Here is a 24,790-nt window from a genome sequence, read left to right as displayed (position 1 = left end):
CGCGAATGCGTGTTTCTTCCCACATGTATGTGTACGCGTGTGTATATATATAATATAATATAAATGCCGTCTGGTGTGTATCCGTCGTACGTACATGCGGTATACTAGAGTGTGTATCCCTTTTCAGGAGTGTTTTATGTCCACGTTACGGAGGACACGTAAGTATTACTCAGCAGTGCCACGAGAGTGTCTCTTCACAGGTGCATTTTTTTCTTCTCTTTTCTCTTTCTTTTTTTGTTTTGTTTTTTCCTTTTTTCTACCATTTGACGCTTTTTCTGGTGAAACGAGACAAAAAAGGCCAAACGGTCCGCGTTGATTCTCGCGTACCTGCTTCTTCTATACACATTAAAATGCATAGTTACATACATGTATTATGAACACAGCTGTATAATGCACCGTATCACTAAAATATTTCACCTATTGTTCGCGACGCTTGGAATTAGAACGTCGGCCTTTTTTTCCTACCTCCTTCGCTTTCATAATACTAGAGCCATTATTTATTACGTCTGTCTCGCGCTGGATACTTTCAACCTTATCTCTCGCTGGAATGCTGAAAAACGTCCCCCCTTTTTTTTTACATTCAAATGCAGCGTACGCACAAAGTCTACATTTAATTTTTTTTTCTTACTTCGGCTTGCTTGTACACCGCACAGAGATGGACGATTTAATTTTAGCTCGGTGCCCCGAGTTGTTTCATTACGACATAATTAAAAGGTCTCGCGCGTACCCGGTCGAGCTGATTATTTTCGCCCTTTTTAAATATTAATGCGGAACGAAGGAGGATGATTATTGTATTGGCCGGTTTATTTGGTTGGAAAAAAGTTTATATTTGGATGTTGAAAAAAAAAAAAAAACAACAACAACAGTATTGAAAATCAGATAAAGTGACTGGGAAAACAAATATCCCACGAGTGCAAATTGATTTTTGGGGTAAAAAAATCCGATTCCGCGTCAGTGGCTTTTCGCGTTAATTTGATGGAGGACCCGTGAATGTGTATCGGATAGTTCATTAACTCGACAAAATGTAACAGGAAAATATATTTTCATACAACTCGGGGACCCCGTTAATTATGTATCATTAAAATTCCGAGAATCGTACATAAACGATAATTAACAAAACGAAGGAAGCGAGGAAAAGCTCTTAATTAAATTTACGAGTATAACTACATGATCCAAAAATAATAATCAGAAAATCTTCAAAAAATAAGCAAAGTGAAAATAATTAGGGCCAACATCCTCGATGACAATTACACCCAATCTCCAATGGGATGGTCGAACGAATTACGGTTCGTCATATCCATAACACCGCCACAGGAATCTCCCTGTCGTCCGTTCTTTTTACAGGAAAAACTCAATCAGCTGGAAGCGCATATATGTACACCCCACACCCACGTATATCATCTATAAACGCACTCGTATCCATTCATCCGTCCATTATTACGTATTTATGCACACATATGTACGTGTGCACGCGTGGTCGATGGAACATGATGTCTAGTTGCCGGGAAGAAAAAAGCGTCCGCTCTCGTAATCGATACACTGTCCCCTCTACTGCGAGGCAATCCGAATTTGCCATATTTTATTCACGCATTTCGCGGTATCGGCTTCACATACATATCTATATAATATATAATATGTGCTCGTTGGTTCGATGCTGTTATACGAGGGCAGATAAACAAAGCAGCCTTGGAGACTCATCTTTTGTCTTGGCTATACGTATAATTTCGCTCGTCTCTCTTTCTCGTTTCGCGCGATTCTGAATGAAAAAAAAAAAAAAAGGCCTAGATTATCAACGAGCTCGAGATTCCGTCACGCGGGGAGGGAGTGTGACCGTATGCCATTTGACTCGTATCTGCACGCATATAAGAGACCCGAGAGCTACTCGGACATCATCTTCGGAAGGAGATACGATGAGGCAGACGGTGATTTATTAAGCAAATTGCAGTAATTTTTCTTCGGGGGGGGGGCAGCGGTAGCCTTTTACCTCTATCTCGGCTTCCCCTGCTCGGTGGCAGAAACGGAGCCGATGTATATACTTACAATATATCGGGGCAAAGTGAACAATACCCACGGACATCTCGTGCGTTTGACCCCCGCTTGCCGTTGCTCATCTCCTTCGCGGAACTTTGTATAAGTACATGCTGCTCGATTAATCAACTTTAGCTCTCATCTCTGTGTGTGTATGCGATTGCGAAACTTTTGTGAAACATCTCCCGTAATACACTACGGCTCCGAAGATTGAAAAACTTGGGTCGCCACGGGACGGGAGAAGAATTAATTAACATGGTAATTCTCCCCATTGTCTCGCGAATGACGTAGTTATACAGTTGCAATTGTACTTGATTGTTTTATCTCTTCTTTTTCTCTGCTCAAAAAACAATGAGGCTCCATCAGCCTCAAACGAAGATGTTTGGCTTTCCGAGAATAATATTGGCGGCGAATCGCAGACTCTTCGCTGTATACACTCGATCAAAGTGATGGGTAGGGGGGACCAAATAAAGAATCTCACTCTCTAAAAGCCAACTCGGATACACACGTGTATATCTCGGCGTCGTCATTATCACCTGGGTTTTTTCGTTTCTGCGAACATGAGAGGGTGCCTATGTATGTGTGTGCGTACAACGAAGCGGACCCATTAGTGTGTGCCTATACCAAAGACGAGCGACCTCGAGGTGGCGGGTCTTTGAAAAATTAGGGTCAGCACCGAATGAATAGGTATTTCGTTTCTGCATCGGATCGGTGGACGATCTTTACATCAGCAATTCCTTATATTACTTGTATATACTCTTCTTCTTCTTCGTCTCTCGCTTTTTTTTTTTTTTTCTCTTATACACTCTCGTGCGGTTGTATATAGTTCATTGCGAAAAACGTCACCCGCTGGTATAAGCCACCTACGCGATCTCTGACGTCCGCTATATACGTGCGATCGGTGCATTAGAAGAGCAGAACTGGAACGCAAAAGTACATACAGCTCTCCCGTCTGATTGTACTTTACGATTCGAGTTTCGGAACAACGACAACCACTTGCGCCCTTGCAGTGCCATCACGTTATATTTATATTGCACGTGAATATAAGGTGCACAATGTATCTTATATATATTACGACACGCGGCTTCGGCTCTCTTTTCTGGAGCGTCTCTGTATATAATGTATATATATATAGGCACTCGGTTGAACGAGTATTGTACGAGAACTTCGAAGGCGAGGATCTTTGCGTTTGTCGCAACTTTGTTTGGCAAGACATTGGGCTCTGCATGCGTTTCCAGTATCACGAGTATACCTATATGTATGATCTGCTGGTGATTCACGGGACTTCTCGAGATTTCGTTTTTTCTCAATCAAACTGGAAGGTTGGAGCATTTCTTTTTGAGGGCACTGGATATACTTTTTCCATATTATGCAGTTGTTCGGGTGATTGGGGTGTCGATTAAAATTATACCCGTTGTTGTTGTTGTTCTATCGTCGCGAGACAAGATTCGAGCGAATCATTTTTGTTTGTTAAACTACTGCAAGGCCATCAACAAAACTCAAGCTCACGCTCTGCGCAATAATCATGCGCGAACAAAGGCTCGCAAAAATATCGCGTGTACGATATAATATTATGCAACAACGACCGAAACATGATGGTGTGTGTATACTTTCATACATGCGTGTATACAAAACGCGACAGTTTGGCAGATGGGACAGTAGTGTCTTTGATGTCCCGTGTGAGATAAAGACCCATTGTCTCGACCCTCGGGACTTTGGTCACGTAATTGTGGCGTTGCGTTGTGCACTGCTTTTACATTTCGCCAAGGTCTCGAAACCTCTTCCTATTTTTTTTTTCTTTTTCTTTTTTTTTTTTTTTCGCAATGACCCACCACGTAAGAAAAAAATAAAAAATAAAAATAACAACAAAGTAACCACGCTACATTTAAAATAATAATAATATCAAATGATGCATGAAAACAAAAAAATGAGATCATCAGCTTATAGAGCAACATCAGCCCACGCCCAGCGTCGCGTTCGAAGCGTCTCTTGGAGAGAATACATTTTCAATGAAGCAAATAATTTTCGCGCGAGGAAATCGGATACCTACAGGAATAAGGAAAGAAAACATGAGCTCACGAGGATCCATCTCTTTTCTCGTCAACGAGCGGCCCGCCACTACGGCGGTATACCTATAATATATTATATATTGTACGTGTTCACGTATATACATGTGTACGTATCCAGAACCCCGAGTCGTCGCATCATCTAATCATAATCGTCTGTTTCCCAAGTAAATTAAGATGGCCAAAGCCTCGGCCACAGTACACACATGTACACGTGCAGTCAAGTAAGTAAGTAAGGAGCAAGTATATATAGGAGGAAGAGTAGCAGATCGTGCAGACCGAGACAGAGGAGGGTATATCCAGAGAAGGCCAATGTACGTAGGTATGTATATGTATATGTAGAGGGGGAGGAGACAATTGATAGAGGCAGATTGACGAGGACCGTTAATGCCCATTGAGATAGCCAGGCACGAACACGGGTCTCTCTCCTCCTGTGATAGGTGCAGCATGTGTGTGTGTACATCGGTAGGTATACGGTACAGCTACACCGTGCAATGCATGCTTTGCTGCCTTCATGTAGACACGTATATACCTGTGCTTATACAGTATGCGAAGCGAAGCTCGCAAGTCCGATAGCGCGGAGGATCTCGGCGCTGTTGCCCTTAATTACCGGGAGTGTATGTATATGACTCTTTCTCTTTCGAGGTACGGAGGAACGAATCCGTGCATGCAGTGATAATGGCACTCGAGCATATAGTAGCCGCAGTCCCGTTGTATGTATGTACCTATAACATATTTCTGATTTTGTAATCATATCCGAGGAGGTGGACGGGCCGTGCTTGCACCGGCTTTTGGCCGCTTTAATTTGAAAATGTAGGTCCGATATGGCTCGGAGCGGTATATAGCCGACGAGGGTCCCCCCCATTGTTCCCCGCTGCTCTCCGGACGAGTGTTCCATTGTGAGTATACGCGTGGATGGACTCGTGCCGTATATAGCTTGCAGCTTCAACATTTTCCGAATGGATCGAGTTGAGGAGCTTTTCGGGGCAAAGGGGGCCAAAGACGCTTGATTATTCATCGGCCGCTCGAGCTGGATTAAATTGCGACGGTGCTCGTTTACCTTTTTTTTCCTTCTCTTCTCAAACATTTTTTTTTTTTTTTTTTTTTCCCCGTCTACAACGGAGAGCTTGCAGTGGAGCTTGTATAGGTTGATCGTTCCAGTGAAATAAAAGAAAATAAGGGAGCAAAGGTATTGGGATTTCCTCCGTTTGTTTGTATTTTGTCTATACCTATACATTGCGCTGTATATATATATTCAGCTGTTCGCAGTGGGGCGTTTAAATCAGTTGAGCCTCGAGAGCCGAATAGTCTTACGATCGCGTATAAAAGTGAAACATCGCGTTTCATTAAAAAAACCACGTTGATCGGTGTAAATGTTTTAATCGTTTGTTTTAATGCCCGTCGGATCGAGCATCGCTACGTATGCTCAAGTGTAAATTAAAAAAAAAAGGAAGGAAGAAAACAAAAACCCCTGTATTTTTTCCTCATTCATCATCAGTTTGCCTTTTATCGTCAATGGAATAAAGGGAGGCCGTTGCTCGGGGCCCCGGCGATAGAGCTTACATAAACTATAGCGAGCGGACGCTTTTCCCGCTTCCCGTGTCCTACGCTATACCTATACATACTCCCTCTCTCTCTCTCTCTTCATAATTGCAATACCGGGAACGGAGCTTTATCTGGCTGCCGCTGCTCCGCACAATGCGCCGATTCGAAAGCTCCACTTATCGGTGCATTATATACCGGCTTTAATGTCCCACCGGCTTCTGTCCATCTCCATTATGTCCCTCTCCCTCCCTACACCCACACTCCTCGTTTTCCAAAGTCCAATTCATTGCATTATCGAATAAATTTCTTACGGGCGTGTATATAACGCATGATGGGTATATGCACTTTGGAGCGACATTTTCCAAAATCAATAACATCTTGACCGTGTCGAAGCGTACCATGTATACACAATAATATATTGTGTAAGTACATCAGACTAAAGATGCAACATGTAAGGAAAATATATACTATTCGCGATGAAGCCAACGGTGTGCGTTGCACGGCCAACGACAACACCTTATCGATCCCCGTTAAACAAGTGACGGCCGTTGCATCGAGCGTTAATTCGTTTGGCCTGCATTTATTTAAAACCCCCTCCCGCTGCATCAGCTCTCGCGCGCAATTATCATCCCAAGCGATGTTGTATGCGCTGTTCCGACCCTTCGCGTATACATAATGGGACACCCCCTGCGCGCAATCGGCAAAGAGAGACTCGGCAGATTAATTATTATCATTACAAAGGGCGCTTTTTGGTAAAATACGCGAAAATCAAGAAGTGGTATGGAGAAAAGCACGCGGTTATTCAACGCGAGAGGGATCGGGTAAACACACGTCGGGCAGTCCCGTAAGTATATAAGTAAATGCACGGACGAGTAATTAAGGGAAGAGTTGAACAAACGGGCGCGCCGTGAGCATCATCGCGCGTAGATATTACGTGTATGTAGTTACACGTATATATACGGCAGTCGCGCGTGACGCTGCAGTTGTCCCTTTTATTTCGAAGAGTCTCGCGCGAGACGGGGGGAAGAAAAAAAGGAGCCCTCCTTCGTGGAAGTGTCCTCAGAGAGAGGGAGTTCGGCGAAAAGTCGCGCTGGCGCTTGTAACGGGTTGGTGGGAAGGTCCCCCGAAAAGCAATTAAAATTGCAAAATTCAATCAGCAGCCGGTCGAAGGAGAAAAGGACAACGAGGAGGACAAACGACAACCGAAGGAACGTTCTCTCCGTCTTCTTCTTTCTCTAATTGCTGGTAAATAAATGCCGCTTTAATTGTCGGCGCAAATGTGGGCGCAGCATCTCACACACAGTTACCTTTGGGAGCGAGCGAGAGAGAGGCCGAGTGTATTACGTACGCGGACGCGGTAACAGTTAACAGCGGGAGGAGGAGGAGCGATTAACGCGAGAAGAAGGCCAAATGGTAGGGCCCGGCTGTCGTTAACCGTAAACGTGTGGCGTCGGGGTCAGTGTACTTATCCGGCTCCCGCTGAGCCCTCGGTACACCGCACACAACAGATGGATGGTTTTAGATAGTGCCCGAGAGAGAGAGAGAGAGGATGGGCGCGAGGATCGATGGACTCTAGCGATCGATTGATTCGCGCTCTCTCCGGGTGGTGGGTGATGATTAAAAAAAAAACATAATAGTAGTGAAAACTAATTGTGCGTTTGACCTTGATGTTGTTTTTTTTTTTTGTGTTGTTGCTGCTCTTCAGTCAATTGAAAACAAAAGCAAAAAAAAAAAAAAAAAAAAGCTTGAACGTTCAACACCCAACAGTTCGCCTTTTTGGGTGTATTTTAGCCCAGTTGAACGTTACACCACACCATAATAGACTCCATTAGACCTTTAATTGGATAGCCGATGAAACACGTTATCGTGAATTTAAATTGATTGCCAATGATTTTACAGTGAGTGCTGTACAATATGTAGCCAACTACTGTGAACGTTATAATATATCGTGTATTATTCATACGAGTTCCTCCCTCTGGCAGTTGTCATTGCCAACGGAGAGCAGCGGGTTATACCTATTGCTGTCGAATAGGGTCTATATATATGATAAAAACACAAACAATGACGATTCCTGCATCAGCCGGCCAATGGGAACTGTCGAATGTTTACTTTGACGCGTGCAATGAAATCAAAGTTGGTATTTAGCTGTACCCACTCGAATGTATATGATTTTCAGTAGCCAGTCCGTGTTGGAAAAAAAAAAAAAATAGATAAAAGAATCGTCACGCCAGACGAGCGCATAAATATATAATCACAGCCGTCGTAATTTTCTAAGTCTCCCGTGCCTGCGTATATATATACGCTTGATTCACTTAACACCCCATTCCGCTCGTTGGTCGTTTCAAACTAGCCTCTTCTCTCTCTCAGTTAGCCTGTCTGTCTGTCTGTCTGTTGCCTCTGCGCTCTCATATATTATATGCAGCCGTCAACGAGCCCAGCCGTCACACATGTATATAAGTATATACATGTGATATATATTCCGGCTAGTCTACTAACGCGTTAATGGTGCGATACACCTAATGCCCGCTGTGTATGTATATATAGTACACACACATATACATGTGGCAGACAGAGGTCCCGGTGCACGCACGTCCCCGCGATGAAACGAATAAAAGCTCCGACGAAAATCTCATTATCACCCCGATTCCATTACAATGCATCCGAATAGCCGGCGGTGTCGGCGGCACACCATGCAGATGTCGGACAGGAGGCGCGAATCAAAAAAAGAAGACGAGCCAAGAGAGCTCTTGACGCAGATGCGAATATTACATCCTATTATACATCCGCCGACTCGTTAAGCGGAAACAAAACGAAAAGTCGCTCTTTGCGTGTAACGTATACAAGTGGAAGATGATGCGGATGAGGAGCTCGGACACAACATGTATGTATTATATACATGAAACGGAGTCTTCGAAATGTCATCATCTTATTGTAGGAATTCGGAGGGAAAAACAATTTTTTTTTTTTTTTTTTTTTTTTTTTTTGGATAACCGTGTTTTTTTTTTTAACTTTTTCAAATTTGAATACCTTTATCCCACGACTCGTGGGTGTTGTACTGTTTTCGTCGTGGATTGTAATGAAACCATCTCTAATTTGAATACCTCGTCACTCCATAGAGATACATCTCATTGGCGCTTGTGACTCTCGTCGAAAATTTAAGCTTTTACTCCGAGCTCTTACCTTGCATTATACACTTTTAATTTAAGCTTTTGTTAAAACAAATCTACTTTGAACAAATGTATGCATCAACATATTTCCGAAGCGAAAATAACGGACGTCCCGAGGGTATTTTTTGCCGGAAGAAAAAATAATTATTGTAATTTGTAGAAATTTCGACCCGTACCTATACCCTCTACGTGTACGAATATGCTACAACCTCGTCTGTACAACATGCAGAGAGAGGGAGATGCTCCAGTAAAAGCGAGAGTAAGCAGTAGGCTGTACATACATATAATACACGGCATGTATATATGTAAAAGGCATGAAGCATGAAACACTGCATGGGTACCGGTGCACGTGGGCTGCCTGCCGGCTTCATTTATCTATAGGTGCCCTCGCGCTTGCTGCGAGGCTCGTCCGATGCAATCGAACAGATTTCGACGCTTGACTTCATCGAGAGACGAGGCTCATCAATCGGGCCTCGATCCTCTTCCGTTCTCGCGCAGAGAGCCAAAGAGTTATACCTTATACTTGCGCGATCAACGTACACGTGCACACACGGGCAACATACACGTACGAATCGTAAAAGTGTATGGGTGTAAGACACGCGGATGATAAAATGATGAAACATGAACACACGAGAGACATCGGAGGAGAGGATAAAGTGGGCGGGGGATTGAATTCCTGAGCCATACGAGTGTGCGCGTGTATATATACGTATACATATATATGGTAGCAGTTTGTCGAGAACAAACTACCTGCGAGTATATATATATCTATATATATATATATCTATCGGTATAAGGTAAAGGCTGAGCTACGAGAGGTAGAGCAGTCGAAGGAGGATTTGGTTGAGCAGAGCAGATAGAGAGACTTTCCTCTTTCGCCGGATTTGCTTTTCTCTACTGCAGTTTATCCAACGGTATATGGACGAGGCTTAACGGGGGTATGGGCCACACTGGCACATATTAGGCAAAGGGGATTAATGCGCTCTACAAGGTATTGGGTATATATTATATGGGTCTGATATATGCTCGTAGGTCCGTCGAGACGACCCCCCAAACTCAACCGTGATCCACACGCGTCACTCGCACCTTACACAGCTTGCGCAAGCTCTTATGGGATGGGGATGAGTTGAAGGGCACACGCGTGGGCGCGTGGGCACGTGTTTTACGTCCGTTTGTTTTAAAGCTCGGCGCTCTCTTGTGCTCGAGGTTGATTTGCGCGAGTCGACGAATTCCGCGATTTTTTAGCGCTTTGGAGCTGTCGGGCGAGTCATGGTACGGGTGAAAGTAAGCGGCTTTATTTATGCCAAAATAAAAAGGATGAGCTTTTTCACGGGAGTCGCAAATAGGTACCGTGTATAGGTACAACGTACGATGATACTGTTAGTGTTGAACATATCGCAGCATCTTTTTTTTTTTTTTTTCTGTTTTATACAGTCCGTGGACCTGGGGGGGACCCAATATTTCGTTTGTTTTTGATGCCGATGAATTTTTTTTTTCTTCGCTTGGACGTCCCTAGAATGTTAACCACTAGAATATAAAGCTAACCCACGAAATAATCGAATGTCAACCTTTTCGAGGAGAGTCCATTAACATACTCGTCTTCCTACATATATACCCGAGTATACATACACATAAAGTCACACGGTGGGTGCCATCCAACCGGATCATCCTCGTGATTTAGGTCCCCCCGAAATGAGTTTTGCACTAAAAATAGACACGATTCCCGTACACGTGGCTACATCTTTCTTCCTCTTCTCGTAAAAATATACATATTATACATGTGGCACTTTTATGTAAATATTAAAAACCATATACGTTTGCTTCCGTTTAAACTTGTCGAGAAATCTCGTTTCCAGGGAGTGACGCTTTTCTACAATGCAAAGTGGCACGGAAATACCGAATCGGCCAACCTTTGTATTAGCCAACTTTAGGCTAACAATTTCCAATTCAGTATCAATTAAAAACACAAAAACCAACGAATAAACCTGTCCCTCCCAACTGCTCGAACAACAAAGTTAGCAAACCTATACATACACTGTAACGAAGTTGCGAATCTCTCGACAATTCGCTCAAAGTCTCCACCATCTTGTCATTTTCACGCCAAAAGAGGAAGTGCACTAAATACAGACGAGGGTATAATATCATCGGATGCTGGCTCGGCAATTACAATAATTATACCGGCAACCTCCTCAAAATCGGCCGATACGATCGTCCAACCGCGAGGAAAGGACCTCTCGAAAGCTCATTATATTAATTGCCGAGTAGGTACCGCTTCTCGGCCCCTCAGCACTCGATGAGGGGAGGGGGTTGTTGGGGGTGCCGTTAAATCGATAATCAATAGTATATTATAATCATCCGCAGATCTTATACAATTTGTACACTATACACATGCATCCGTACACACTCTCGTTTCTCGTTTTCTGCCTCGGAACCGAAAATCGATCCACGAGCCCGATCTTTTCTACGCGCCCAGAAACGAGCCGATGCAGCTACTTTTTCACTCTCTCGCTTGCACGCCTAGGTCGCCTATAAGTATATATATATACGTCAGCGCCTCGTGTCAACACGTTTATACTCGCGTGTACGAGCGTACACATCATCTACATTACTCACCCGCATCGAGAGGAAACGGCGCGCGATTTCGAGATCGGATAAAATTAATGAGTTCCAATACGCGGGGAGTGAAAGACACGAGCGAGGAATCACGACGCGCACACACAGGTAAGCAAATGTGGAACGAATCTCGACAGAGAGAGAGAGAGTCTCGCCTCGAATGACGAATAAGGGAGCTTTGATCGATCGAACCCGACGCTGGCATTACTGCCCCTGTTCCGAATGCTGATTCGGTCTGTCGAGCTGCTTCATGTAAACACTCTATACCTTGGGGGAAAAATGTGCGGCGTATCGAGACGTAATACCTATATATACTTCGCGGTGATCGGCTATCCATGCGTAACTGCATATATGTAATTGATTAATCAATCGGGTACCCATACATCGTGTGTCATCGATGCAACCTTATTTTAGTATTGCCGGTCCCACCCCAACATACCTACGATACAAGACATTAGAAATTAAAACCACCCCGGAAGAGAGCAACTTTTTTTTCTTTTCATCGCAACGTCAAAGCAACGGCATCGGGTTGTAGGGGTTCGTATGATTACCGTACGAACCAGGGAATCGTCGCAAGTCCGAGTTTCCCCCTATATTTTTCTTTTTCCTTTGTATATACACGTATACACCCCTCCGTAATACACAGTGGAGTTTCAAGTGGCTCAACAACGCCGTAGTCGGTTCGCGATCTGTCAAACGTAAAGGGATGAAAGTTTCCTCGGGGGGGGGTTGGATGCCTGCGTACGTATATTACGTATATAGAGAGAAGTTGCGTGGAAGCCAACTTTACATACATTCGCAGGAGGGACGCAGGTATGTATAGATATACTGAGAGAGAGAGAGAGAGAGAGCTTTCGAGCACTGAAACAATCCGGCTGTGCTGCGGTGGGGAAAGTTTTGCTCGCTCGTGGAGAGAGCCGAGATTGCAGCCGGGGAAATAAGGCGCGGTCAGCCTGTGACTTGAAAAGTGCTGATGCAGGGGTGCCAAGGGGAAAGTGACTGTGCCGAAAAGTGGACGTTGGCTGGAAAAGGTATATGTATATATATGTATGCGGGTGCCGGTGCAGTCTTCGATTAATTCGGAGACAAAAGGGTCCGCCGGCACGGAAGAAAGGAGACACCGGCGAAATTTTACTTATAAACGGACCGCACGCGCTGGCCGGGCTCTATACTTCTCCTGCTGCGAGTTTCTCTTACTCTCCTACGGCTTGTCCCCTTGGAAAATTAATTTTTCCCGGAAAACTGCGCTCTCCTACCTGCTGCTGCTGGTTTCCCGCTCTTTGTTGTGCGGTTAGCCCCCACGGAAAAGGCGAAATTCTTTTTTTTTTTTTTTTTTTTCCCTACTGCCCGGAGGAGAGACGGAGATTTTAATTAGACGCGGGGGGACTGTGGTTATTGTCGGGGCTGGCTGAAATTTTAATGGGACCGGGAATGATGCATTGGACCGCGGGAAAAGTTTGGATTCATATTTTCACGGCCGGTACCTAAGTTTTGTACATACTTTTTTTTTCCCCTCCGCGTTTTGCTCTATTTCCCCGATGTTTACGACCATTAGGAACTTTGACTCTGGGAGATGGGGGGAAAAAATTGCTCCTCTAATTTCCATTCCTTGCTAGATAATTGATGGTTTTTTTTTATTTTTATTTTAACCCAAAGTTTTCTCATCGCAAACACCACTGTTTCTTCGTTGATTTTACCCAATAAATTTTCACCGGTGTATGGTCATTCATACGGCGTTTTATTTAGCACCGATTTTCGCTTACGAGTTTATACATTGTCACGTGATTTAAAGCAAAGTCATAAATTTTCATTAATCGTCCTCGGAGGTTGTGCATAAATGCATGGGTGATGTCGGCCCAGCTATGCACATAATTGATTAGGCGCCGAGTGTGCACGTATATACATATATATATATAAGTACCTACGTGTGTATAATTACGCGCGGAAAGTAAATACATTAGCCGTTGATGTGTATGGCACTCACTCCCCTCCCTCTCCCCTCGATAGATAGAGCAATTAAATGGTAATCCTTTCAAACGAGGATCGAGAGGTGTACCCTGATTATACACTGGCGAATGTTTTTCTTTCTTCTTCTTCTTTTTTTTTTTTTTTTTTTTTTTTCACGCACTTGTGTTTTAAAATTCACTCACGAGCTCTGCGGGTAGAAAATATTATTTTCATACGACGCTGATTATTGAATTTCAATTTCATTTGATGTGATGTTGAAAAAAAAAAATGTGGGAAACGTATGACAACAAAAGGCACAAGTATAGGTGCAGGTTGTGGGGCTTTTTAATTCCCAAGTCCTGCTGTAACGTTCTAATCCAGCACTGCTTTTTGTTTATCCTGTGCTGCTGTCAACTCACTCGCTCCACTGTGCATCCTTTTTTTTTCTTTTTTTTGCTTTTACTCTAATTATTACGTCAGTGGAGCAGTAGCAACAGCGACACAGAAGGAAAAGGTGACATGACGCTTGTGCTAATTAAAGTTAGCTATAGGATCTGTTGTGTATCATCCAAGTAGTATATATATGCGTACGTGTAAGGTCACAGGTGAGAGGAAAAAATGGAATGAGGAGGACAGAGGGACTATGATAAAATAAATGTCAAGTCGGTGTTTTTATTTTTCATATAACAAACTGCTTTTTTATTTTCTTTCTCTTTAGTGACTCGCAGCCTCGACTCACCTCTTGAGTCCAAGGGCTGCCCGAAATTCGTAAATTTTCATATAATATAATATAATATATATATATAATAGTAATAATAATAATAATTCTTTTCGTATTTTATACAACACAGAATCACGCTTCATCGATTCGCTTATATAGATTTACGTATACGCAAGTCGGCAGTTTCTTTCTTTTTTTTTTTTTCATCATTATTTCCTTTAGTTTAAATAATACTATTTACAAAAAAGTTCGTCGTCGGAAACGCAGTAGAATGCACGTATACATAATAATTCATCAAAGTTTTCATTCAAGTTATTCATACGCTGATGTACATATATATAATTACAAGTTTTCTCCGAGAGTTGGCACTCACAACGAATTACATGTTTAAGTGACGTACAAAGTTACAACCAGATTCGTCGGCTAATTTCTCTTTCCCTCTCGGCAAATGTAACCTTTTCACTCGCTCTCTCTCTCTCTCTCGTACAATTAAATTTTAGTTACGTATTTACAGACATAATTTTTTTCATCAGCACTTGCGATATCAGTAAGTATATATATATATTCATAATTTATTGGTACATTTTATGTTTACTTGTTCCCTCTCTCCGTGTACACTCTCGTGCTTGTTTATCTTTCTTTTTTAGTTTCGACACAATTATTCACAAGATATTCCAACGGCGTGTCTCTTAAACCACTAGTAAGCGTGAAAGCGACCGAGCCCCTGTCGTAAGGTATATATATGTCCTCTCTCTCTCTCTCTCTCTCTCTCTGTACTGTGCGTATATAGGTACGTTTGTAATATCACTTACAAATGGCGAGGAACCAACGAACAAGGACAGCCCAGTCTTTCGATACATTATATATTGTACACTTGTTATATGCGTGTAAAAAATCTCTGCGTGTGGCACGCATAATATATATATATAAATACACCGTTTGTTATATAGAGTTTGCGCGCGCGTCCGTATGGTATACGTATAATATTAAACATTACGTGTATATTAAACATATGTGCGTATAGGTACAATGGGTTTTTGTATAGGAACGAGATCCCGCGCCGATTCGCCGCTTTAAACGATCGCCCGATCTTGATTTGGCGCGACATTAAAAGCGCGAACGTAGGAGAACGGGAGAAAAATAATAAACCAAGCCGACAGTGTACCCTTTACACTCTTTGTAAGTATATATATATTATATATGTGTATGCGCGCGATAGAGAGAAAGAGAAAGAAGAGCCAACACACACGGGCCGGTAGGAATGAAGGTGCGAGGAGTCCTGTCCGTCGACTCGAGAGTTATAAGGAGAGAGAGAGAGGAAAAAAAGATATATACGTATAGGAAAAGGAGGAATAAGGCAGACGAAATAAAAATAACGTTACACGGCACCTTCTCGCCAACACCGGAGCCCGTATACACCTCTATAACGTATACACACACACACACACGGAGGAGGAATAACAGTCTTGTTTCTACAATGATATGCGAGAAGCTGTCCCTCCTCCTCCTTCCCTTTCTTTCCTAGGAGCTTGTTTCTCATCCTCCTCTCCTTCGGCGCGAGAGCGAGGAATGCATTCGGAACGTCACGTTTGATCGTACAGGTAATATATATATATATATATACATACATACGAGTATACCTGCAGGATGATATAGGTATGTGCGCGTTTCTGGCTAAAAGGGATGAGCACGACGTGTATATGGTAGCCCGGCGCCGATGAGTCGGCGAAAAAAAAAAAACAAGAATACGTGAAAATCGTAACGAGGATTGAATTTCGGAACATCGCTTTCTTCAGTTTCACGCGGGCCGTTTTTTTTTCCCCCTCGACTTCTTCCTAACGATGAGCCATTCACGCGGTCTTGGCGACCCATACAATATCGTGACGGTATACACAAGAGCCGATGAGTACGAGGTTTCATATTGTAAACTTTCAAGTCGCATTCACGTGTGATTTTTCGTTTCTTTATAGCCTATGTTACAGTTACAATGTTCAAGTATTTACAATATTATTACAAGTAGACACAGTCTTTTCGTCGTGCCTGACCGATCAATGCACACGTGATCCGCACATCACGTGGCACAAATTGATTTTACGCACAGTTTTTCTCGTATACGTGTGTATGGTATTGTATTAATTGTATATATGTGTGGTGGACTTACCAAGCGAAAGGCATTTCAACGAAAGTCCGTCCGTCCGCTCGAAACGAACCAGGAAAACGCGCAACGTATAAAACGTGAGTCCGCAACTATGTACAGTGAAAAAAGAAAAAAGGAAAAAAAAAAAAAAAAAAAAGAAAAAACTCAAATAAATAAACAAACGTTTTTACGTAACGAGGAAAACAACAACAACAACAAGAACAACAACAACAAGAACAACAACACTGGCACTGCCTGACGAGGTCCTTTAAACAAAGTAAGTACGGGGGTTGATCGGTATCGGCGCGTTGCCGAACGCGTTGGCCTGGACCGTGAGCTCCGGTATCGTGCTGTACAGGTGGCTGCTCCTCGAGGCTATGCTCGCCGGTCTCTGGCTACCCGCGCCCGAGCCGCTCGGGTGCAACATGCTGTAACCACCCTGGTGCACCAGGTGGTGGTGGTGTAGGTGGTTGTGATGGAGCACGTGTTGCTGCTGCTGCTGTTGGTTTTGGTGTTGTTGGTTCTGGTGCTGCTCGTGGCCGCTGTCCTCGTCCTCGGTGCGACTCGACGCCGAGCTCACGTACGTCGACTGGGTCGGTGTCGGCGTTGGCGCGTGCAAGGGCACCCCGCTGCTCGAGCCCTGCTGCTGGTGGTGGTGATGATGGTGCATCTGCTGCTGGGCCGGCTGTAGTGGCGATGGCGACTGTTGCTGCTGCTGCTGCTGCTGCTGAATGAGTCCGGGCGAGGGCAGCGTGGGGGCGGTGGGCTTGGCCGACCACGCATCGAGCACGACCGAGGGCGCAGCCGTGTACCGAGCGGGCAACGCGTTCCCCAGGTGTAGCGGACCACCGTGGTGATGGTGTCCCCCGGCGGGCTTGCGCTTGCCCGTGTCCGCCGAGTCGGGCATCGCGAAGCGCAACTTGGCCCAAAAGTTCTTCTCGCCCCACACGAGGACCGTACACGTTTGCAGCAACAACTGTAACTCGGGATCGCGGGCAGGCGGCTCAGTGGCCAACAAAAGTATGAGCCGCCTTCGCCTGGACGTGGGCCTTATCGTTTCGAGGGCTAGCCGCAGGGCCGCCCTGAACTCGGGATGCTGCCACTCGCCGGCGTAGAAAGCCGGCGAGAAGGCAATGATGATCCTACGGGCGGCAGCAGCGGCGGGGGGCAGTGATTCCTGGGGCCGGGTGGGCGGTAGGTCTCGGTGGTGGAGGCACAGAGCCAACCCGGACTGCTCGAGCTCCGCGGCTAGGTAGCGCGTCACAAAGTCCTCGTCCCGCTCGCTGTAGACGAGGTAGCCGTCGTACAACCGGTCCCGCTCCTCCTCGGGCGGCCCGGAAGATAGTTTGCCGAGGCGGAGCCCGTAGCGCGCGTGGGCCCACAGTCTTACGTCCTGACGGAAGGCGAAGCCCAGGGCTACGAGGAGACAGAGCCCGATGACTGCAGCTAGAGCCCCGGCGAGCATGGGCACGAAGCTACCACCGTGCACGGGCGCCTGATGGTGGTGGACTATGCTGCTGCTGCTGTCGCTACCACCGTCCATGCCAAGCCCGTCGATGCCGCTGCTGACCGCCTCGGTCGAGGGATCGGCGCCGCAGCGTTGGATGGCTTGGGCGATGGTCTCGGCGTTGTCGCGGCAATACATGCGCTCGGCAGCCGCGGCCGCCGCGGCACTGGTTCGCGTCTCTTGCAACAGCCAGGCCCGGAGTCTCGCCGCGTTCGCGCAGTCGCAGCTCCAGGAGTTACCCTCGAGCGAGACGCTGGTCATCATTGGGGCCATTCCTCTGTCGCTGCTCGTTGCTCGCTGCAATTGCTGCTGCTGGAGAGCCTCCCAGGGCTTGAAGTCGACGATGCGGTTGTCGTTGAGCCGCAACACCTCGAGTTTCTTCATCTTTCGGAAAGTCGCGTTCGACACCTCGACGATGGCGTTGTGGTCGAGGTAGAGCTCGTGCACGTGCTCGAGCTGATCGAACTCGTAGCCCCGGAGGACACGCAGGGCGTTGGACTCGAGGTGGAGGACCTTGAGGGACTCGGCACCGTTGAAAGTGCGGTTGTGCAGCCCGGAGATGCCGCTGTTGTTGAGGAAGAGCACCTCGAGCTTGCGCTTGCCGATGAAGACGTGGCTGCCGAGGTCGCCGAGGTCGTTGCCGTCGAGGTAGATCTCGGTCGCGTCCATGGGTATGCGCTCAGGTACGAGCCGGTAGCCGGCGTTCGAGCAATCAACGACGTTGCTCGACCAACTGTGGTCGTGGTAGCAGCTGCAGTTGTCCGGGCAGGTCATCTCGCAGTCGCACGCGTCAAAGTCGCAGCAGTGGCAGATGGCGAAGCAGTGACTCTGGTACCGGCAGACAAAGTCCTTGGACTTGAGACTGAGGAGGGGCCTCCTGGGGGCCGCTCGGGCGTGCACCATCTCGCAGGTCACGGCATCGAGATCCATGACCCGGGGGTGCTGCCTCATGCGGGACAACTCGTTCACGCGGGGCAGCCACTCCATCGTGCAGTCGCAGAGCACCGGGTTCCCACCGATGTACAGCTGAGGGAGTTCCCGGTCGCTCGGCACCGGCTGCAGCTCGATGGCCGCGACCTCGAGCCGCCTCAGCTCGTTGCCCGACAGCACTGCCTTCTTCAAGTGCGCCTTGCGCATGAACGTCCCCGCGGCCACGCTGCGTATCCGATTGTTGTTCAGGTACAATTTTTCCACGCTATTGGGGAACGACACGTCACTTATCTCCTCGATGCGGTTGTAACTGACGTCGAGTTTCTTGATGCGCAGCTCCGGCCGGCTACCGGCAAAGTCGGCGCTGCCCAGGTCGCTGATCTGGTTAGCGTGCATGTCCAGCCACTCGAGGCTCGCCGGCAGGTCACCGTAGTTGAACCACAGTAGCTTGTTGTCGGATATGTTGAGCATCACCAGAGCGGGCAGGCTGCGGAACACCCCGTGTATTTCGGTCAGTTGGTTCCCGTCCAGCATGACAGCTATGAGCAGCCCATTGGTGGCGAACGCGCCTGGCTCCACGTGCCGAATGGCGTTGCTGGCCAAGTTGAGGATCTGCAGGGCCGGCAGGCCCGAGAAAGCCTTGCGCGACACGTTCTCCAGTTTATTGTCGACCAGCCGCAGGCCCGACAGTTTGTCCAGCCCGAGGAAGGTGTCGGGTGGAATGTCCGATATCCTATTGTTTCCCAGATCCAGGACTTTGAGATTGCGGAGCTCCCTTACGGCTTGGGGCACCACACCGAGGCTGTTCCCACTGAGTCTCAAATCCTGCAGGGCTGTCAAATTGACAAAGGCCCCCGTCTCGACGAACTCGAGTTTGTTCTCGTCGAGAAAGAGCTGGTCTAGGAGCGCGGGGCCCAGCCCACGGGCCGGAGCGTGGGTCGCTTGGAAGCGCACCAGCCTGTTGTGGGAGAGCGAGAGGGAGCGCAGCCGGGACAGCGAGGCGAAGCAGTCGTCGGCGAGAGCCTCGATGTTGTTGTGCTCCAGGCTGAGGCTGCGCAATTGGCTCAAGCTTCGGAAGACGAGGGCGTCGATTCGCGTGAGCACGTTGCGCGACAGGTCGAGCAATAGCAGTCGGCCCAGCTTGGCGAAGGTGTCGCGGTTGACCCATTGGCTGGTCAGGTCGTTGCTGCTCAGGTCCAGCGATTGGAGGTGCTCTATGGATAAACAGAAAAATTACAATAAAGTTTAATAAATTTCGAATATTTTTCTAACCGCAGTTTCGTAATTGTAATCAATAAATTTTTAAAAAATTATAACAAACACCGGAAGGGGGTGGCTATTGTGTACGACATCCAATAAACGTTTGGCCATTGGAAACCGATATCAATCAGTTGTTAGAATTGAGGAAAAGTATACATAATGTACCAGATCATCCCTTGCTCGTAAAGACACTCGATTTTATTCCACTCAAACGGTAGCAAAGAGGAGATGATTATCACGTTGCGGATTAAACGTTTACGCTAATTATCAGTTAAGTATACGTGAAACGTTGTTTGCCCTTACATTGTTGACGTTCGAAATACACAAAAATTTCATGAACGGGCAAGTGGTCAAAACATTGTAAAATCAAGTCTCATGGTATAAGCGCATTAGGGGCGGAGTTACGGGGCTTAGGGGAAACGGAGACAGACACCGGCGAGGTTGTCGATCGAGAGGACAAGGCTTCGCGGAAAATCCCTGCGAAGAGGGAATCGTCAAATGGCAGTAATATATCACGGTAATAGTCATTTGTAGGACGTTCCATCTCTCCTAAGAACACGGCGTTCGGTGTAGCGAAGGTAAATACGCCTCGGGCCGTTGTCTTAGAACTTGTGACACGATTAAACTCTTGAGACAAGTTGGGAGTTCATGAGCACTAATGCTATTATCACGTGATGGATTTTCCGCAACATCATACAAAGTTTGTGCTTCGAAACACGGCAAGACGAAAAATCAGTGGTAAATTTTGTGCTCAAAATAAATTTTAATGTGATTCGAGTTGACTGATCAAATGAGTCACGATCACTCCTTACGAAAATAAGGAATATACGAACGGTATAAAATAAGCGATTGACGTTCCTGCGAAAGCACAAGAAAAACCAGAGAATTTCGGGAATTTATTTGCTCAAGTGCGTGGGCATTCTCCATCGACTAAGTACCGTCGATTATGAGTCAGTTACTTTAAATACATCGAAATTCATACTAGCGTAGGTGTCAGGAATGCAAACACCCAGATTTCCCCGAATGTAAAAAACTTGGGAAATACCGTTAGAAGTTGAGCCACATAGGTAACAGAACACACGTTAATGTTTATCTTAAGAGATCGTCAGTGTTTATAAATGCAAAAACCGTTTTTCTCTGTTGCAACTCTTTGAGATCACAATCGTTTGAAATATCCATACTATGTACCATCGAAGTAGTTGGGAAATTATTTAAATGGTCTTGGGCAAAACTTATAAAAAAAGTAACATTTATTGCCAAACTTTTCGAGTAGACGATATGTTTTTCTGGGATTTTAAATGTATTAACGTCATTAACCGATTACAAGTAAAAAAAAAAAAAAAAAAAAAAAAAAAAAAAGGGCACATGTAGCAATGAAGACGCAATAAACGTCGAGATCTTGAGTTGCATGCAGTAATGATTGTAAAGAAATATCCCGGGAAAGTATTATCTTTCGTTCATCTACCCTGAGAGAACAATGCGCGTATCGGGAAAACGAGTTTGCGAAGAATGCGAATTCACTTTCAGGCGCAAGTGTAGTACAAATCCAATATCCATTATCCCCCATGAGCCCATTTATAAGGTTTTCCAACAATCATACGTAAACACAGTGCCCTTCAAAATACTTGTGTTCACTTTTGCAAAAAGAATAGGTGTTTTTCGACACAAAATGAGCATAAAAAATTAATTACCTAGCCCGTCCAGGAGCCCGGGTGCCAGCACGGCCAGCGAGTTGTTGCTCAGCACGAGTTCCCGGAGTTCGCGGCTCTTGGCGAAGAGCTCGGGTGGCAGAGCCACCAGCCGGTTGCTCGACAAATTCAACGATCGGAGATTGTGGAGACCGGCAAGCGCGTGATCTCCGACGGCCGCGATAGCATTGTCCTGCACACGCAGCGCGGTGAGCGCACGAAGACCAGCCAGACCGTTGTCCGGCAGTGCGCTCAACTCGTTGGAACTAAGATCAAGGGCCTCCAGGTTCTGGGCGCAAGCGCTGGCCCAATCGGCGAGTCCGAGCGAGGCCACGTCCTGCAACCTGTTGCGCGTCAGGTTAAGACTAGCCAAACTCGGACTCGGACAGAGAAACTCTCCTGGCAGGCTCCACACGTTGTTCTCGGCCAGGTCGAGTTCCCGTAGCTCGGGCAGACCACGAAGCGCATCCCTGTGCAATTCCAACGCCGCCGAGGACCAGTCGGCGCTGTGGGACCGCAGCGTCAATTTACGGAGCCCCGGGGCCGAGGCGAAGGCCCCACCGGGCAGGTTGCGGACCTTGCAGTGTTCGAGGCGCAATCGCTCCAGCCTAGGCAGGGCGCCCAAGTAGCTGGCCGGGCCAACAGTGGCTCCGGGTCCCTCCTCGAGCTGGCTGTCGAGGAACAAGCCCTCGCTGCACTCGAAGCCGAGGGAGAAGACGTTTTCGGCCTGCTGGGTCGAGATATTGCCCACGAGGCTGGCAGCCCCCGATATAGAGCGCAACCGGCAGACGAGGGTCTGTTGGGAGCGGTCGTCCTCGTGCCGCCAGTTGCAGCCGCGAGGCGTCTCGAGGCCGTTGATGCTGCGCGCCTGTCCGGCCGGGACGATGGCGCAACAGCCCAGGAGGACCAGCGGCAGGAGAACCGATGATCCGCCTCCTCCTCTGCCCCTCGCTGATTTATCTCCCATGGCTGAAAGGAGAGCCGCGTGTTTGTGCGCGCGAATGGCAGGCCTCTCCTTCCAAGGCCCGGAGCGAAGAATGACGGGGGAGGGTGGGTAGGTAGGTTGGCCTTCTCGGAGGGGTCCTACACGATCGTCACGATCTCATCATCCAGCGACCCGTGCGCTCTTCTCCTCCTCCTATTTTTTTTTTTTTTTTTTTTCTGCGGAGCGCAGCTTCTTTCACTCGAGTCACACTGCACGCGCACACGGCACACCCGCAGCTGCTCGCAGTATATCTTTTTCTCTGTATACGATTGATCAACAACAATGTATCATCACCACTGTACAGTTTACTGGCGCACCAGTAATAATACCATTACCGCAACTTCACACTACCATGTCCGAGAAGACATCGGTGCACTCGCGCTTCACCATCACTGCAGTTGATGCTGCTACTCCACCTCCTCCTCCTGCACCTCCTCTTCCTCCTCGCGCCGTTACCTTAGCCGTATTATTACGGGTATGCATAGCACGCGGTCAAGAGAGCCCGACCTGCAGCTCCTCGTTCTTTTCCCACGGCACGAAACAGTCCCCCTCTCTTTCTTGCTCTCGCTCTATACAGTCTCTCAGCTCGAAACAGACTTTTTGTTTTTTTTTTTTTTTTTTGTTTTTGTTCTTTTCAAATTCAAATTTCAACACTGACCGCGCGTCTTTGGCTCGGAGCTTGCGGGCGTGCTTGCGGTTTCGCGCGCTCGATTCAAAGACAATGGACAAGAGAGGCGCGAAAAGTGAAATTGCGTACTTGTACTTGCTCGCGTGCCCCGTAGACGTGTGGTGCGGACGGTGAGCGGCGGGCGACTGCTGGGGGACTCGGTGAACCGAGGCCAGCTCCGGATTCACACTGTCGGAGCGGCGGTCGCGGCGGCGTGACTCTCGCGCTCTCCACCCCTCCAGCTCCCCACTCCCCGACCACGGCCATATGATGCGCGCTCTCCCCTACCTCGCCGAGATGGCGCGCCGCTTTGAAAATGTTGCCTTCTTGCACTCTCTCCCTCCCTCCCCCCCCCCTCGAGAGGGAAGAAACTATGTGGATGATGCGGTTCTGTGTGTTTGTGCAGTGCAGCGAGAGAATGCGTTGGGTGCATCCGTCTCTCTGGGCCCGTATATATATATATATATATATATATATATACAGACATTAAAGGTATATAGGTACGGATGAGGTGCCGTGTGCTCGCCACTGACCGCCGCCGTTTTCGAGTCGCCTCTTATTTCCCAGCAGCTCGAGACCCCTCCGTATGATCTTGCCCCCTCTCCTTATACACCCACGAGGTTGCCGCACCAGCATCTCTCTCTCTATGACGATACAATAAAGAAGAAGAAGAAGAAGAAAAGAGAAGAATTTCTCTCTCTCTCTCTCCTCGGCTCTTCCTCAGCGTGTGGATCTTATTCTATTCTCTTTGGTTCCCCTCCGATGCTCATCCTCCAGCTCGCGCTGATGCTGGCATTTATAAGTAAGCGCTACATGCAAGAGGGAGAGAGCGGCTAACTGGCGCTCCCTCCTCCTACTACTTCTCCCAGCAAAGGAGCCTTCAGGGCTCTTATACAGCCGCCGCGAGCTTGAGGTGAATTCGCGAGTAAGAATATATATATATATATGTATATATGTACGTTTATAGGTAGTACAATAGAACTCGAGGATACGATGCACCAGAGCGCACCGACTTCCGCTTCATTTGAATGAGCTCGACGCTTGTAGCCGCGCTATCTCTCTCGTGGATATGTTCATGCTGTGTATATGGTCGTTGTCGGTGCGAGAGAGCCGCGTTTTATCCACTGACATCGGGGCATCATCCTTTTGGACGCCTGAGCCGTGCCTGCAGTGTATCTCCCTATTACTTTTCTTTGTGTCCCGGGGAGGGGAAGAAAAAAAAATTTTTTTCTCCCACTATGTAACATATGTATACGTGTGTGTATATGGGTGCGCGGGGAGAAAATCTCGTTCCCTCGTTGAAAATGGCTTTTCCGAGAGCCTACTTGTGTATAGGTAAGGGAGCCGGAGTTAAGTGGAGTCATTGATCTATTAAATGAAAATCTACCGAGGGATTTGATTTTTGTTTATTTAACCGTGAGCTTGCGGCCTCCCTTTTTTTTTTTTTTTTCTCCTCCTTCTCGTTCTTCCTTTGGACAGCGTTTTTCCAACAGCGAAAACAACCCCGGCTTTTGTGCGCGCCGAAAAAT

At 47.0% G+C, this 24,790-nt stretch overlaps 1 protein-coding gene across 1 annotated transcript; it reads right to left on the bottom strand.

Annotated features, from left to right (window-relative positions):
- Positions 1-15,420: 15,420 nt before the first annotated feature.
- LOC106645902 (toll-like receptor Tollo) lies at positions 15,421-23,430 on the bottom strand. The gene is made up of 2 exons (XM_089589493.1): positions 21,613-23,430; positions 15,421-19,875 (listed from the first exon to the last, which is right to left on the bottom strand). The coding sequence occupies exons 1-2, from the start codon at positions 22,574-22,576 to the stop codon at positions 16,493-16,495; spliced, it is 4,347 nt and encodes a 1,448-aa protein (XP_089445619.1). The 5' UTR covers positions 22,577-23,430; the 3' UTR covers positions 15,421-16,492.
- Positions 23,431-24,790: the final 1,360 nt, after the last annotated feature.

This window comes from Copidosoma floridanum, unplaced genomic scaffold, assembly GCF_036245765.1.
Source record: "Copidosoma floridanum isolate Cflo_tuat_1 unplaced genomic scaffold, Cflo_Japanese_pri ptg000009l, whole genome shotgun sequence".
NCBI lineage: Eukaryota > Metazoa > Arthropoda > Insecta > Hymenoptera > Encyrtidae > Copidosoma > Copidosoma floridanum.
The sequence above is the reverse complement of the archived record's forward strand: the minus strand, read 5'-3'. Positions and strand labels throughout refer to the sequence as shown.